The 15,796-nt window shown below is 40.7% G+C and overlaps 1 protein-coding gene across 3 annotated transcripts in view; it reads right to left on the reverse strand.

Annotated features, from left to right (window-relative positions):
• Positions 1-15,796, reverse strand: part of FAM120C (family with sequence similarity 120 member C) — a 119,873-nt gene that overhangs the window by 84,449 nt on the left and 19,628 nt on the right. For all 3 annotated transcript variants that reach the window (XM_015127508.3, XM_015127507.3, XM_028842436.2), the window contains exons 2-4: positions 11,231-11,477; positions 9,533-9,615; positions 2,786-2,914 (exon numbers count right to left, since the gene is read on the reverse strand). In XM_015127508.3, coding sequence (XP_014982994.2) covers positions 2,786-2,914; positions 9,533-9,615; positions 11,231-11,477 — 459 coding nt within the window. The remainder of the gene's footprint in view (positions 1-2,785; positions 2,915-9,532; positions 9,616-11,230; positions 11,478-15,796) is intronic.

Genomic DNA, 15,796 nt, shown 5'->3' on the forward strand with positions numbered 1-15,796 from the left:
GCGAAACCCTGTCTCTACGAAAAGTACAAAAATTAGCCAGGCATGATGGTGTGCGCCTGTAGTCCCAGCTACTTGGGAGGCTGAGGCGGGAAGACTGCTCAAGCCCGGGAGGCGGAGGCTGCAGGGAGCCGAGATCATGCCACTACACACCAGCCTGGGCAATAAAGTGAGACTGTGTCTCAAAAAGAAAAAAATGTTCATCATTAGTCACTTGGGAAACATAAATTAAAACTATGATGAGCTACCACTACACACCTATTAAAACAGTTATAAAAAACACTGACAATCTGTTGTATAACATGGTGGCTACAGTTAATAACAAGATATTATATTTTTGGAAATTACTAAAAAAGTAGATTTTAAGTGTTCTCACCACAACAAAATGAAAAGCATTTGAGGTAATATATATGTTAATTAACTTGATTTAGCCATTCTACGATGTATACATATTTCAAAACATGTTGTATGCAATAAATATATATAATTTTCATTTGTCAGTAAAAAAAAATAAATGGAAAAAAACCTGACAATACCAAATGCTGGTAAGGAATGGAACAGCTACTTTGGCAAGGTCTTATAAATTTAAACATACACTTACCACATGACCCTGAAACTCCACTTGTAGGTATTTACACCAGGGAAATAAAAACTTATGTTCATACAAAAACCTGTACACAAATGTTTATAGCAGCTCTATTCATAACACCATAAAGTGAAATCAATCTAAATATTCTTTAAGGGGTGAATAGATAAACAAACTGGCATATCCATACAATGGCTATTATTCAGCAATAAAAAGGAATGAATTATTGATACAGGTAACATGCAACAACTTATAAGAATCTCAAAGGTATTATGTTGAATTAAAGAAGCCATTCTCAAAATATCACGTACTGGGCTGGGCGTGGTAGCTCACGCCTATAATCCCAGCACTTTGGGAGGCCAAGACAGGTGGATCACCTGAAGTCAGGAGTTCAAGACCAGCCTGGCCAATATGGTGAAAACCCCTCTCTACTAAAAATATAAAAAATTATCCAGGTGTGGTGGTGGGCGCCTGCAATTCCAGCTACTCTGGAGGCTGAGGCAGGAGAATCGCTTAAGCCAGGGAGGCGGAGGTTGCAGTGAGCCGAGATCACACCATTGCACTCCAGCCTGGGCAACAAGAGCGAGGCATCATGTCAAAAAAAAAAAAAAATCACATACTGTATGATTCATGTGATATTCTTTAGAAGACGGAACCATAGTAACAGAAGATGAACTGGTGGTTGCCAGGGGTTAAAGGTAGGTTTGGGTGTTATTACAAAGGGATAGCATGTTTTTTGGGGTAGTACAACTGTTCTGTATTCTTATTGTGATGATGGTCATATAAATCAATACATGTGTTAAAATTCACAAGTCGGCTTGACTGTATGTTAATTTTAAAAATAAATGAGAAATTCAAATTGAAAATATAAATCAAATTGTTAAAAATTAACTTATTTTCATAATTTTAAATTTCATTTTGTAGAATAAAATCCCAGTTGAGCTCTTTTTCCACTATTAATAATGAAATTTTCATTCTTGTTTTATGTAGACTCACTTTAAGTAGTCTTTTTTCTTTGCCCATTATCTTCCATTGAGCAAGAACTCCTTTATGTTAAGATACACAGATGCTCCTTGATTTATGATGGGGTTATGTCCCAATAAACCCATCACAAGTTGAAAATATAGGTCGACAATCCATTTAATACACCTAGCCTACTGAACATCATAGCTTAGCCTAGCCCACCTTAAATGTGCTCAGAATACCTTACATTAGCATACAGCTGGGCAAAATCATCTAACACAAAGGCTATTTTATAATAAAGTATTGAATATCTCATGTAATGTACTGAATACTATACTGAAAGTGAAAAACAGAATGGGTATATGGGTACTCAAAGTACAGTTTCTACTGAAAGCATATTGCTTTTGCACTACTGGAAAGCAGAAAAATGTTAAGTTGAACCAACATTAAGTGAGGGATGCGTACATTTTTAAAAATTTACTTTCAAATTTTTTGGGGGGAAAGACAAAGTCTTGCTATGTTGCTCAGGCTAGTCTCAAACTCCTAAGCTCAAGTAATCTTCCTGCCTTGGCTTCCCAAAGTGCTGGTATTACAGGTGTGAGCCACCATGTGTACACTGAAACAAAAAAAAGACTAGAAGGACATATGTCAGAGTGGTAACTATAGCAAGCTGTTTATGGGTAATGAGATTTTATGTGATTTGTTTTCATTTTCTAAATTTTCTAGAATGGGCTTGTATTACTTTACTGATTTATTTTTTTTAAGATGAAGCTTCACTCTGTCACCCAGGTTGGAGTGCAGCAGCGCAATCTCGGCTCACTGCAACCTCCGCCTACCAGGTTCAATCAATTCTTCTGCCTCACCACATCCAGCTAATTTTTTGTATTTCTAGTAGAGATGGGATTTCACCATGTTGGCCAGGCTGGTCTTGAACTTCTGACCTCAAGTGATCCACTCACCTTGGCCTCCCAAAATGCTGGGAGTACAGGCGTGAGCCAATGTGCCCGGACTAGAATAGGCTTATATTACTTTAATCATCAGTAGAAAAAAAGGTAAAGGACACTTCAATCCAGGCTGTGTAATGTTTTTTAAAGGAAATTTTGGAGCTCTGGTTTGTAAGCATGGAGAAGACAAGCAGCTAGGAAAACTTAGGTGTCACAGAAAAGATCAGGGACCTGTTGGTGTTGCTGAAGAAGGTAAGAAAATTGAGGACTCTTAGGAAGGGGAATGCTAACTTACCTGAGACTGTTTGAAAACATCCTTCCCAACTACATCCAGGTTTGAGGGATCTTTGATGGAACTGACATACTCAGAAACAGCCTTGATCACCACATCACAGGGAGGAAGAACCAGCTGATGAGCTCGAACCTAGAAAAGGCAAGATAAGCAAGGGACGCTGACATCAAAGATGGATCACTAAGAAAAAGGGTGAAGTTGAGGGGGGATATGGAATCCAAATTTGGTAAATCCACAGAGAGACAATTAAAATATTTTCTTTAAAAATAGTTTCACCCCTTCATTCTCAGTACAGAACATTTGGAAAACATGGAAAAGTATAAAGCAATAAAAACATATCATCTATCTTCCTACAGAGATAACTACTGTATATGACACAATTAATCAGGCTTCCTTTCATGAGACATTTTGGCTTTTTTGCTATTAAATATAATATTATAATGAGTTGACAACATTTGGATTCTGATTTGAACTAATCACAAAAAGCCATTTTAAGACAATCAGGAAAATCTGAAAATGGACTGGATATTAAGATGATACCAAGAAATTAGCATTAATTTTTGTCAGGAGTAATAATGGCATTATGCTTATGTAAGAAATCACCCAAGTATTTTAGAGATGTGTACTGAAGAATGTGAAAGGGATTTGCTTTAAAAAAACATTAGCAACTACAAGAAAACCCAGAAAATGTGGCAAAATATTGGTAACTGTTGGATCTGGAAGATGTTATAATGGTGATTTACTATATATTATTTTTCCTGTTTTTGTGATGCCTAAACTTTTTTTTCTTTTTGTTTTTTTTTTTGAGACAGAATCTCACTCTGTCATCCAGGCTGGGGTGTACTGGTGCAATCTCGGTTCAATGCAACCTCTGCCTCCTGGGTTGAAGCGATTCTCCTGCCTCAGCCTCCCGAGTAGCTGGGATTACAGGCACACACCACCACTGGATTTGCTCATAAAATATTCCCACTCTGAGATTATACAAAATTTCCCTCGTGGTGCCGTCTATTATTATTATTACTATTATTTTGTTTTTGAGATGGAGTCTTGCTGTCACCCAGGCTGAAGTGAAGTAGGGATTGTCTAGAAAACAATTATGTGCACACATGTGCAGTTCTTGAGTTCAAGTAATTCTCCTGCCTCAGCCTCCCGAGCAGCTGGGATTACAGGCACCTGCCACCATGCCCGGCTAATTTTTGTATTTTTAGTAGAGACAGGGTTTCACCATGTTGGCCAGACTGTTCTTGAACTCCTGACCTCAAGTGACCTGCCTGCCACGGCCTCCCAGAGTGCTGGGATTACAGGCATGAGCCACTGCACCTGGCCCTTAACACATTTTTAAAGAAAAAGTTTTTAATGCTTTCATAAATTATAGGTATGACGTCTTGCCCACTTTCCAATGATTTAATTACAAGCTTCCTCAAACTGTAATTACTGAGGCAGAGGGTATAAATTTCCTAAAGGTTTCTGAATTTTTATAAATTGTTTTGCCAAAAGGCTTTATTATTCATTCCTTAAATATTTACTGCCTATGTGCCAGGCACTGTCCTAGGCACCAGGGAAACAGCAGTGAACAAGACAGACAAAAATCTCTGCCCTCACGGGAGCTTAAATTCTAGTGTAGATGTGTTGGGATAGGGTGAGGGGAGTTAAACAAACTAAATAAGTAAAATGTACAGTGTAGGCTGGGCGCGGTGGCTCACGCCTGTAATCCAGGCACTTTGGGAGGCTGAGGCTGGCGGATCATCTGAGGTCCAGAGTTCGAGACCAGCCTGGCCAACATGGTGAAACCCCATCTCTACTAAAAATACAAAAATTAACCGGTTGTGTACTAGATGTAGAGTACTAGATGTAGATAAGTGCTGTGGAGAGAAGAGTAGAGAAGAAGCTAGGGAATGCAAGTATGTATGTGCATACATGTGCACATAATTGTTTTCTAGACAATCCCTACTGCAGAAGTGTGTGCATATAATTTTTTATAGGGTGATCAAGAAAAGCCTCACTGAGAACAAAATTTTAGAAAACCTTCAGGAGTGAAGAAATAGCTATGAGGGGAAAAGTATTCCAAGTGGAGAGAATGATAAGTGCAAAGGTTCTAAGAGCAAAAGAAAGAAAGAAATCAGAGATATGAGAGGGGGCCAGACAGTAAAGGGCTTTGTAGGCCAGGCCATGGTAAGGATTGGGAGAGTGACATGAAAAGCTATTGGAGAATTTTTTTTTTGAGACAGAGTTTTGCTCTGCCACCCAGGAGGAAGTACAGTGGCATGATCTTGGCTCACTGCAACCTCTGCCTCCTAGGTTCAAACAATTCTCCTGCCTCAGCCTCCCGAGTAGCTAAGGTCACAGGCACGCAACACCAGGCCCAGCTAATTTTTTTTTTTTTTTTTTTTTGAGACGGAGTCTCGCTGTCGCTTGGAGTACAGTGGCATGATCTCAGCTCACTGCAACTTCCACCTCCTGGGTTCAAGCGACTTTTATGCCTCAGCCTCCTGAGTAGCTGGGATTACAGATGCGCACCACCACACCCAGGTAATTTTTGTATTTTTAGTAGAGATCAGATTTCACCATGTTGGTTGGGCTGGTCTCGAACTCCTGACTTCACGATCTGCCCGCCTTGGCCTCCCAAAGTGCTAGGATTACAGGCGTGAGCCACCACGCCGGCCATTTCTTAAGTTTTTAGTAGAGATGGGGTTTCACCACATTGGCCAGGCTGGTCTCGAACTCCAGACCTCAAGTGATCCGTCTGCCTCAGTCTCCCAAAGTGCTGGGATTACAGGTGTTAGCCACAGTGCCCTGCCAAGGATTTTGAATGGAGAAGTGACAGGATCTCATTTTTTTTTTTTAAAGGGTCGCTCTCCTGTTATATTGAGAATAAAATGGAGGTAAGGGGAAGAGTGTAAGTAGAAGACCAATAGTTAATAAGCTATTATAATAATCCAGGCAAGAAATAATGGTGCCTTGGTCAGGGCAGCAGCAGTGCAAATGGTAAGAAGTAGGTATATTTTGAAGGAAGAGCTGATGGTATTTGCTGACAAATGAGATGTGGGGTATGGGAGAGAGAGGGGGAAGTCAGGATGACCCCAAGGATTTTAACCTGAGAAAACGGAAGGATGGGCTGAGTACAGTGGCTCACGCCTGTAATCTAGCACTTTGGGAGGCCAAGGTGGGCAGATCACTTGAGCTCAGGAGTTTGAGACCAGCCTGGCCAACATGATGAAACCCTGTCTATACTAAAAATACAAAAATTAGTTGGATGTGGTGGCGCCCGCCTGTAGTCCCAGCTACTCAGGAGGCTGAGGCAGGAGAATCACCTGAATCCAGGAGGTGGAGATTGCAGTGAGCTAAGATTGTGCCACTGCACTCCAGCCTGGGCAATAAAGCGAGACTCCATCTCAAAAAAAAAAAAGGAAAGAAAGAAAATGGAAGGAGGAAGCTGCCTTTAACAAAAATGAGGAAGGCTGTGGGAGAAACATGTTTAGGGAGAAGATCAGGAATTTTCACTTGAACATATAACTTTGAGATGCCTATTGGATATGTAAATGAAAATACTGAATTGGCAGTTAGATATTAGAATCTGGAGTTCAAGGGAGAGGTCAGAGCTGAAGACATAAAACTTAGGAGTCATCAATAGGCCGACGGTATTTAAAATCATAAGACTATATGAGATCAATCGTATGTGGAGACAGAAAAGAGAAGGGGCCGGGCATGGTGGCTCACGGCTATAATCCCAACACTTTGGGAGGCTGAGGTGGGAAGATCGCTTGAGCACAGGAGTTTAAGACCAGCCTGGGCAACATGGTGAGATCACGTCTCTACAAAATATACAAAAAAAATTAGCCAGCCATGATGGCATGTGCCTGTAGTCCCAGCTACTCAAGAGGCTGCTGTAGGAGGACCAATTGAGTCTGGGAGTTTGAGGCTGTAGTGAGTCTTGATCGCCCCACTGCACTCCAGCCTGGGCAACAGAATGAGACCCTGTCTCAAAAACAAACAAACAAACAAACAAAACAAACCAGAAAAGAAAAGAGAAGGGAACCAGGATGGAACTCTGGGCTATTCCACCTTTAACAAGTGGAAGAGACAAGGAAGCAGCAACAGAGACTGGGAAGCGGCAGTCAGTGAGGTAGGAAGGAAATAAGAAGAGAGTAGTGTCCTTAATGCCAAGTGAAAAAAGTGTTCTATGGAAGAATGGGTAAGCATCTGTGTCAAATGCTGCTGACTGGTCGAGTAAAATGAAAACCGACAGCTGGCCCTGGGTTTATTAACTGAGAAGTTATATTGGTGACCCTGTCGAGAGCAATTTCAGCAAATCAACTGAAAAGCAAACGGGAAGGGAACAGTAAGAAACTCACGTGTAGACAAGTCTTTAGAGGAGTTTTCTATAAGGAGAAATATAGAGCAGTAGCTTGGGTGGGGAGAGTGAGATTGAGAGGCTTTTTTTAAAAAAATAAAGTTGTATTTTTAAACTTCATAGATGCATGCTTATACAATTTGGAAAGAGCCAATGAAAAGAGGAAACTTGATGATGCAGGAGAAAAAGGGCGAGAACTGCTGAACTGATGCTCTTAAGTTGGCCAAAGGAGATGGGAGCTGTGCCCGATAGTCCCAGCTATCAGGAGGTTTAGGCAGAAGGATTGATCACTTGAGCTATGATTGTGCCACTGCACTCCAGCCTGGGCAGCATAGCAAGACCCTGTCTCTTAAAAAATTTTTTTTAAATAAATAGAGATGGGACCTAGTATAAGTAGAGGGACTGGCCTTAGATAGGAACATGGACAGGTCATGCACAATTAATAGGAGGCAGGCAGAATATGTGGCCACAGAGGGGATAACACCTTCCTGTAGGTGAGGTGAAGAAGGGGGTAAGAACTCGTCGAAGTTTTCTTCCCATTGCTTCCATTTTCTCAGTAAAATAGGAAGTAAGGTCATGAACTGAGAGTAAGCAAATGAGGAGAAATATCAGAGGCTTGAAGACAGAGAAGGTATGAAACAGTCATCTAGGAGAATGAAAGAACGAGGGAAATAGAATACAGATACCTGAAGTGTATGCAGGTATCAGTCTCACAACAGTCCTTTTTTTTTTTTTTTTTTGAGTCAGAGTCTCATTCTGTCACCCAGGCTAGAGTGCAGTGGCGTGATCTCAGCTCGCTGCAACCTCCGCCTCCCGGGTTCAAGCGATTCTCCTGCCTCAGCCTCCCAAGTAGCTGGGACTACAGGCGTGTGCCACCACACCTGGCTAATTTTTGATTACAGGCATGAGCCACCATGCCCTGGCTGCAACAGTCTTGATAATAGTGGGTAAGCTAATTTTTCAATATTTGTTCAACTGTTAAGTTAAAAAAAAAAATTCACACTGGCCAAGCACGGTGACTCATGCCTGTAATCCCAGCACTTTGGGAGGCTGAGGCGGGAAGATCACTTGAGGCCAGGAGTTCGAGACCAGCCTGGCCAACATAGTGAAACCCTGTCTCTATTAAAAATACAAAAATTAGCTGGGCATGGTGGTGCACGCCTGTAATCTCAGCTACTCGGGAGGCTGAGGCAGGAGAACTGCCTGAATCTGGGAGGTGGAGGTTGCAGTGAGCTGAGATTGCAACACTGCACTCCGGTCTGGGTGACAGAGTGAGACTTTGTCTCAAAAAAAAAAAAAAAAAAAAAAAAGCCAGGTATGGTTTCATATGTCTGTAATCCCAGCTACTTGGGTGGCTGAGGCACGAGAAACGCTTGAACCCAGGAAGTGGAGGTTGCAGTGAGCTGGCTGAGATTGTGCTACTGCATTCCAACCTGGACGACAGAGTGAGGCTCTGTCTCAAAAAAGAAAAAGAAAAATCACACTGATCATTTAATTTACATGTCTGATCAATAGTGAGGTTGAACATCTAGTCGTTGTATTTTCTCTCTTGTGAATTTTCTGCTTCTGTCCTTTGTTCATTATTTCATTATTGGGTTATCAGTATATTTCTTTATAGATTTGTATGAATTCTTGAGATATTAAGGGTATTGATCATAACCAATTTTTTTCTGTCTTTTTTTTTTAGATGCAGTCTCGTTTTGTTGCCCAGGCTGGAGTGTAGTGGCACGATCTTGGCTCACTGTAATCTCCGCCTCTCAAGCGATTCTCCTGCCTCAGCCTCCTGAGTAGCTGGGGTTATAGGCGCCTGCCACTATGCTCGGCTAGTTTTTGTATTTTTAGTAGAGACGGGGTTTCACCATGTTGGCCAGGCTGGTCTTGAACTCTTTTTTTTTTTTTTTTTTTGAGACAGAGTCTCGCGCTGTCGCCCAGGCAGTGGCGCGATCTCGGCTCACTGCAAGCTCCGCCTCCCGGGTTCATGCCATTCTCCTGCCTCAGCCTCCCGAGTAGCTGGGACTACAGGCGCCCGCCACCTCGCCCGGCTAGTTTTTTTGTATTTTTTAGTAGAGACGGGGTTTCACCGTGTTAGCCAGGATGGTCTCGATCTCCTGACCTCGTGATCCGCCTGTCTCGGCCTCCCAAAGTGCTGGGATTACAGGCTTGAGCCACCGCGCCCGGCCTTGGTCTTGAACTCTTGAGCTCAGGTGATCTGCCTGCCTCGGCCTCCCAAAGTGCTGGGATTACAGGCGTGAGCCACCACACCTGGCCATAACCAATATTTTTTTCTTTAGTATGTATGTGAAATATTTTAAATCTAATATAAGATAATTATTCCATCAAAACACCAATCAAAACCTCATATCCCCTAATCTGTATAGGCAAGAAATAGGAAACATTACCTTAAGTGATGCAAGAGGATGTTCTGGTCCCAAGAGGCTCCAGTGAAAAGCAGCCAGGTCCTCATCTGGGAGGATGTGGTTACCTACAAAGTACATTTGTCATTTATTGACTGTACAAATGTTTTCTTAGAACCTCCAGGTCATGAAAGGGGTCCTGGGAGAGAAAATGATCAAATAATTCACATAGGTCTATATTCTTAATGTAATACTTACAGTAGCTCTGTGTTGATCACTTAATATGTTTCATGTGTATTATATGTATCATCTTTATAATGACTATGTATGGCAATATCATTTCCATTTTACAGATAAGGAAACTGAGGTTCAGATAAGTTTGGTGACTTGGCCCAATGTGGTCTGGCCAATAGGTACACACAACAAGATAAAAAGCTAGGAATGTAACTCCAAAGCCCATGCTATTACTTATCCCCTAAGTCATGTTGCCTTCTATAATAGCAGCCACCAATTACTAACTGCCTAATGAGTGCTGGGCATTTTGTATACCTTATTTCATTTCACTTTACCAATAACACCATGAGGTATTATTATCTGCATTTCACAGATGAGGAAACTGAAACCAGGGAGATGTCACTTTGGTGATTTGCCAATGGCCTAATTCCAAAACTTGTGCTGACTCTATTATATTATCCAAACTCATGTCCTTTGGAATTATAGAGCAAAGGTCATGCCTGAGACAGAATATTAACCTTCATGTGCTAAGTACTTGAATAACCAATTCAAAACATAATCAACTCTCTGCAATTTACTTTGAAACACATCTTTAAGAGATATATTGGGCCAGGTACAGTGTCTCACGCCTGTAATCCCAGCACTTTGGGAGGCTGAGGCAGGTGGATTGCTTGAGGTCAGGAGTTCAAGACCAGCCTGACCAATGTGGTGAAACCCTGTCTCTACTAAAAATATAAAAATTAGCTGGGCATGGTGGCGGGTGCCTGTAGTCCCAGCTATTCAGGAAGTTGAGGCAGGAGAATCTCTTGAACCTGGGAGGTGGAGACTGCAGTGAGCCGAGATCGTGCCACTGCACTCCAGCCTGGGCGACAGAGCGAGACTCTGTCTCAAAAATAAATAAATAAATAAATAAATAAAATAAAATAAGAGATAGATTGATGGATGGGTAAAGGAATGGATAGATATATGATAAGGCAATTATAGTAAAATGTTAATGGCAGAATACAGGTGGTGGATATAGAGTTTTTACTGCAAAGCCCTTTTTCAATTTTGCTGTGTATTTGGAAATTTTCATAAAAAATATTAGCACAAAAGAAACAAAGAGAAAAACATAATCAATAATTTGTTTTTCTGATCTAAATTGAGACACTAGGCAAGTAATGTTAATGCTCTGTGTGGGGAACCAAAGTTGTTTAGGGCTAATAAAACATTTGGCTGGAGAATACTCTGCATAAAAGAGTTATAAAATGTGGCAAAAGAAGAAGGTTTACAGGAATCTAAATAATGTTCTGGAATAACCTGTAGCAACCCACAAAACAAACATGCTGAGTTTTAGTGTGCTCTATCAAGAAGCCCAAAAACCATGCTGAGTTCTCCCCAGCAGTGGTTAGTGTGAAGACTTTAAGAAGACAAATCTAATGATGACAGGCTAAATCACTCTAGTCCTCATCTCTTAACACCAGAAGAGGAAACTACCAATCACTGCAGTCTTTTCTTTGGATGACCTACCTAGCAGTGCAGCAAATATGGGGAAATTCATCCTCTTCAGGCCCAGCTGCTTGGCTACTTCTTGCATCAGGAACTGGTTGGTAGTGAGGTTCTTCCCATTCCAGCTCAGTTTCAGAGCATGGGAACTGTAGTAAGAGGGAATATTGTAGAGAGCATACTCGGAGTCATGGGCAAGAAGGCCATGAAAGCCATTTTCCCTGAAAAACGCCACCACTTCCAAATGGTGGTCTTCAAGGCTCTGAAAGACCTAGGAGGGAAGAAGAGAACGTGTCATGCCACAGAAGCTGATTTGTATTGTTAGAAGGTCAGGAGGTTTAGTAACTAAGTTTTATAGTTTGGTGAAATTTGAGATTGTATGTGACAGAAGAGAACATTCTTTTAACATTTTTTACTTTTTTTTTTTTAAATACAGAGATGAGATCTCACTATGCTACCCAGGCTGGTCTCAAATTCCTGAGCTTAAGTGATCCTCCTGCCTTGGCCTCCCAAAGTGCTAGGATTACAGGCGTGAGCCACTGCGCCCAACCAGAACAGAATACTCTTAAAAAACAAAACAAAAATGCTCTCCCAGTCTACAACTTGATTATTACTGTAAACACAGACAGCGTTATACATGTGTTCATTCCCCCAGTTTTTTTTCACTCCTTTCATGAAACTTGCCCTGAGGCTCTTCAAAATTAGAATACTGAAATTAACAAGGTATATATTACTTAAGTTTTTACCTCAAACAATAACATTAGAGACTTCTGTTAGATAATAAAGCTATTATTTATTGCTCAGCATCTATATGCTGTACATATTTTATATATATTATCTCGTCATTAACCTTAGGTAGGTACATATGGATGAAAAACTTAAGACGTAGAAATATACATAGAAATCTAAGTTTATCTAACTGTTTTTAAAAAGTCCTTGCTTTTTTTTCTTAGTAGCACCCTACATCGCAGGGCACCTAAATAGTTGCACTTCCAACGGTGAGAAGTCAGAAACTTCACCCCATTTTAGAAATGGGGAAACTAAGGCTACGAGAGATTGACTGCCCCCAAAGTTGCAGAATGAGTGAGTGGTAGGCAGGATTCAAATCCAGGCTGATCTGACTCTGGAATGCATACTTTCTGTTGTACCGTGCTTCTTCCTGGAGATCATTATTTTTTATGTAATAGACGTAAACTGTTAAGTACTCTTCCTGTACATGCCTCTATTGCTGTACTTGAAGTATACTGAAATTATCTGTATACCGGCTCCACCAGATTAAGTTCCTTGACCATATAGAGAATTTACCTCTGTATTCCTGGCTCCCACATAAGACCTGGTACACAGTAGTAATAATAATGGCTAACAGATACTGAATATGTACTATGTGCATTAATTCATTTAATACTTACAACAACCTTGTGAGGGCATACCTATTATTATTATCCCCATTTTATACATTATTAGCCCCAAGGTCATATGACAAGGAGGAGCAAAGCCCAGATTTTGGCTCTAGAGCCTGTGGACCTTGATGGTTTTTTTCAACTCAACTAATCTATTTTTCATTTAAGTTGGAATGGTAATTTTCTGGAGTTTAACAGGAGTTTCAACGCATTAAACTTTTGCTAGATTATGGAAAAGGAGTCTAGTTACATTTGCTAGTCATGTCACATACAAGGGGAGAGACACCAGTAAGCAGATAGTGAAGCAAGGTCGATATTCATTTGATATCCAGGCAAAGGAGCCAAAAAGTATTGTAACATATTTATGCCTAGAGATATGAGTAACTCCAGATGTGTCAGGGTAGGAGTAAAGTTTTATGCTGTCCCCTGGTAATAGTTTCTTCCAGCACACCACTCATACAAGTCATTGGTTGAGCATCCATTGACCTTGTACCAGGAACAGTTACTAAGTGTGATATTTTCTCTCTCATCATCACAACCGCACCATGCAGGTATTAGAAGCCCCATTTTACAGATGAGGAAACTGAGGCTCAGAAAAGTAAGATGCCATACTCAGAGCTATCAAGTTGGGAAACAGCAACCTGGGTCACACTGACATCAAATTTTCTTGGTGTCACCAAAGACCCTTTCTACTACAACACTTAATCTTTAGCTGGTCTGAAGCCGATTATGCCACCATTCAAGTGATTTCAACTCCAGAAAGCCAAGGACTAGTGATTTTTAATCAATTTGGTAGCTCTTAAAACACTAGGAATGTACATCACAACCACCTGGAGATCTTTTTCAAAATATACAAACCTGAGCTTCACCTCAGATCTGCTGGAATTATTTATTTCTTGTTTTTGTTTTTTTTTTTTTGGAAACAGTCTTACTCTGTCACCCAGACTGGAGTGCAGTGGCCTGATCTCAGCTCACTGCAACCTCCGTGTCCCGGGTTCAAGCAATTCTCCTGCCTCAGCCTCCTGAGTAGCTGGGACTACGGGTGCATGCCACCACACCCGGCTAATTTTTGTATTTTTAGTAGAGATGGGGTTTCACCATGTTGGCCAGGCTGGTCTCAAACTCCTGACCTCAGGTGATCCGCCGGCCTCGGCCTCCCAAAGTGCTGGGATTACAGGCGTGAGCCACTGTACCCAGCCTGGAACAATGTCTTGAGTGTGATCCAAACACCTATATTTCAAAACAGTTTTCAGTAGGTTCTCATGCACACCCCCAATTAAGAATCACTGAACTAATCCAATCATTCATTTTATCACATAGGCAACTGAGGCCTAGAGAGGATAAATGACTTGACCTAGCTAATTGCAGCTGAACCAAGATTAGAACAAAAGTTTCATGATTCCAGGTATAGGACTTCTTTTACTAAATATTCTGGAGTAGGTAATGGAAAACAATAGAATAAGAACCTCATGAATCTCTCAATTCCGCAATACCCCTCTCCTAACAGGCTAATTTTCTAACTACCCACTTCCAAGACTACTCCTGCTTCCCTGCCTTTGCTCACTTGGTTTCCCTGCCTAGAATGCCTTATTGCCTCTCTTTCCCAATGTTCTGAATACTTTCCATAGGCCTGCCACCTCTTGGACAAATTATTTTTAATTCCCTTCCTCTTCACTCTTATAGCACAGAGATGGATGACACAGTCACAGAACTAATTTGACAATACCATCATCTTCAAGTTTTAAGGTCACAGGTTCTATCTTACTCTTTTATCTCCATGGTCCTAACCATGTCCTTCCAACTAGAAAGGACAGAGAACAGGAGTTGATTGGTACAGAATAGTAAATAAAGGCCTAGTGAGATTGTTAAAAAGAAAAACAGCTCTGGCAAATCAGAGGGCACTATCATCTCAGCATTTAACTTCTACAGCAGATGTAGTGAAATCACTAGATTGCAAGCTATCCACAGCTCAAGTAGCAAAGTAGTATTAGGTATCGATTAAGTACCTACTATGTACCAGGCACTGTTCCAAACCCACCTCACGTCCACTAACCTTGCAATAACGTCAGGAGGCATTATTATCTTCATTTTAAAGACAAACGATCAATGAGGGTCAGAGGTTAGAGAACTTGACCAAAGTCACATAGCTAAAAAGTGAAGCTAGCCAATAAGCATGTGACAAACTGCTCAACATTATTAGTCATTACAGAAATGCCCATCAAAACCAAAATGAGACACCAGTTAGCACCCACTAGGATGGCTATAATCAAAAAATGGAAAATAATGAGTGTTGGCAAGGATGCAGAGAAACTGGAATCCTTGTAAATTGCTAGTGGGAATGAAAAATGGTGCAGTTGCTTTGGAAAATGGTCTCAGAGATCCTGAAATGGTTAAACATAGTTATCACATGATCCAACGATTCCACTCCTAAGTATATACCCAAGAGAACTGAAAAGCTATGTTCACACAAAAACTTGTACATGAAAGTTCACAGCAGGCTTATTCATAATAGCCCAAAAGTGGAGATAACCCAAATGTCTATCAACTGATGAATGGATAAACAAAATGTGGTATATACATAAAAGGAAATATTATTTGGCGATAAAAAGGAATGAAGTAGGGATTTATGCTACAACATCAATGAACTTTGAAAACAGAATGCTAACGTGAAACAAGCCAGACACAAAAAGTCATATATTGTATGACTTCTTTCATATGAGATGCCCAGAATAGGCAAATCCAAAGAGATGGAAGAATAAATTAGTAGTTGCCAGGGATTGTGGGGATGGGGAATAAGACTAGTACGTACTGGGTTACCCTTTGAGATTATAAAAATCTTCTGGATAGTGGTGATAGCTGCACAACACTATGAATATACTAAAGACCATTAAATTATACACTTCAAAACGTTGAATTTTATGGTATATGAGTTATACCTTGATTTTTAAAAAGTGGAGCTAGGATTCAAATTCAGTTCTGTTCACAAATCCCAAGCTCCCCTAAAGCTTTAAGAACTTTAAGAACTTTTTATTATGGAAAATTTTAAACATACAAAGGTAATGAACCCCCATGAAAGCATTACCCACTTTCAATTGTTATCAATGTTAAGTCATTCTTGTTTCATTTACCTTGCCCCTCTCCTTTTTATGGTGTGTGTGTGTGTGTGTGTATATATATATTTTTTTGAGAT

Source organism: Macaca mulatta, chromosome X (genome assembly GCF_049350105.2).
Source record: "Macaca mulatta isolate MMU2019108-1 chromosome X, T2T-MMU8v2.0, whole genome shotgun sequence".
NCBI lineage: Eukaryota > Metazoa > Chordata > Mammalia > Primates > Cercopithecidae > Macaca > Macaca mulatta.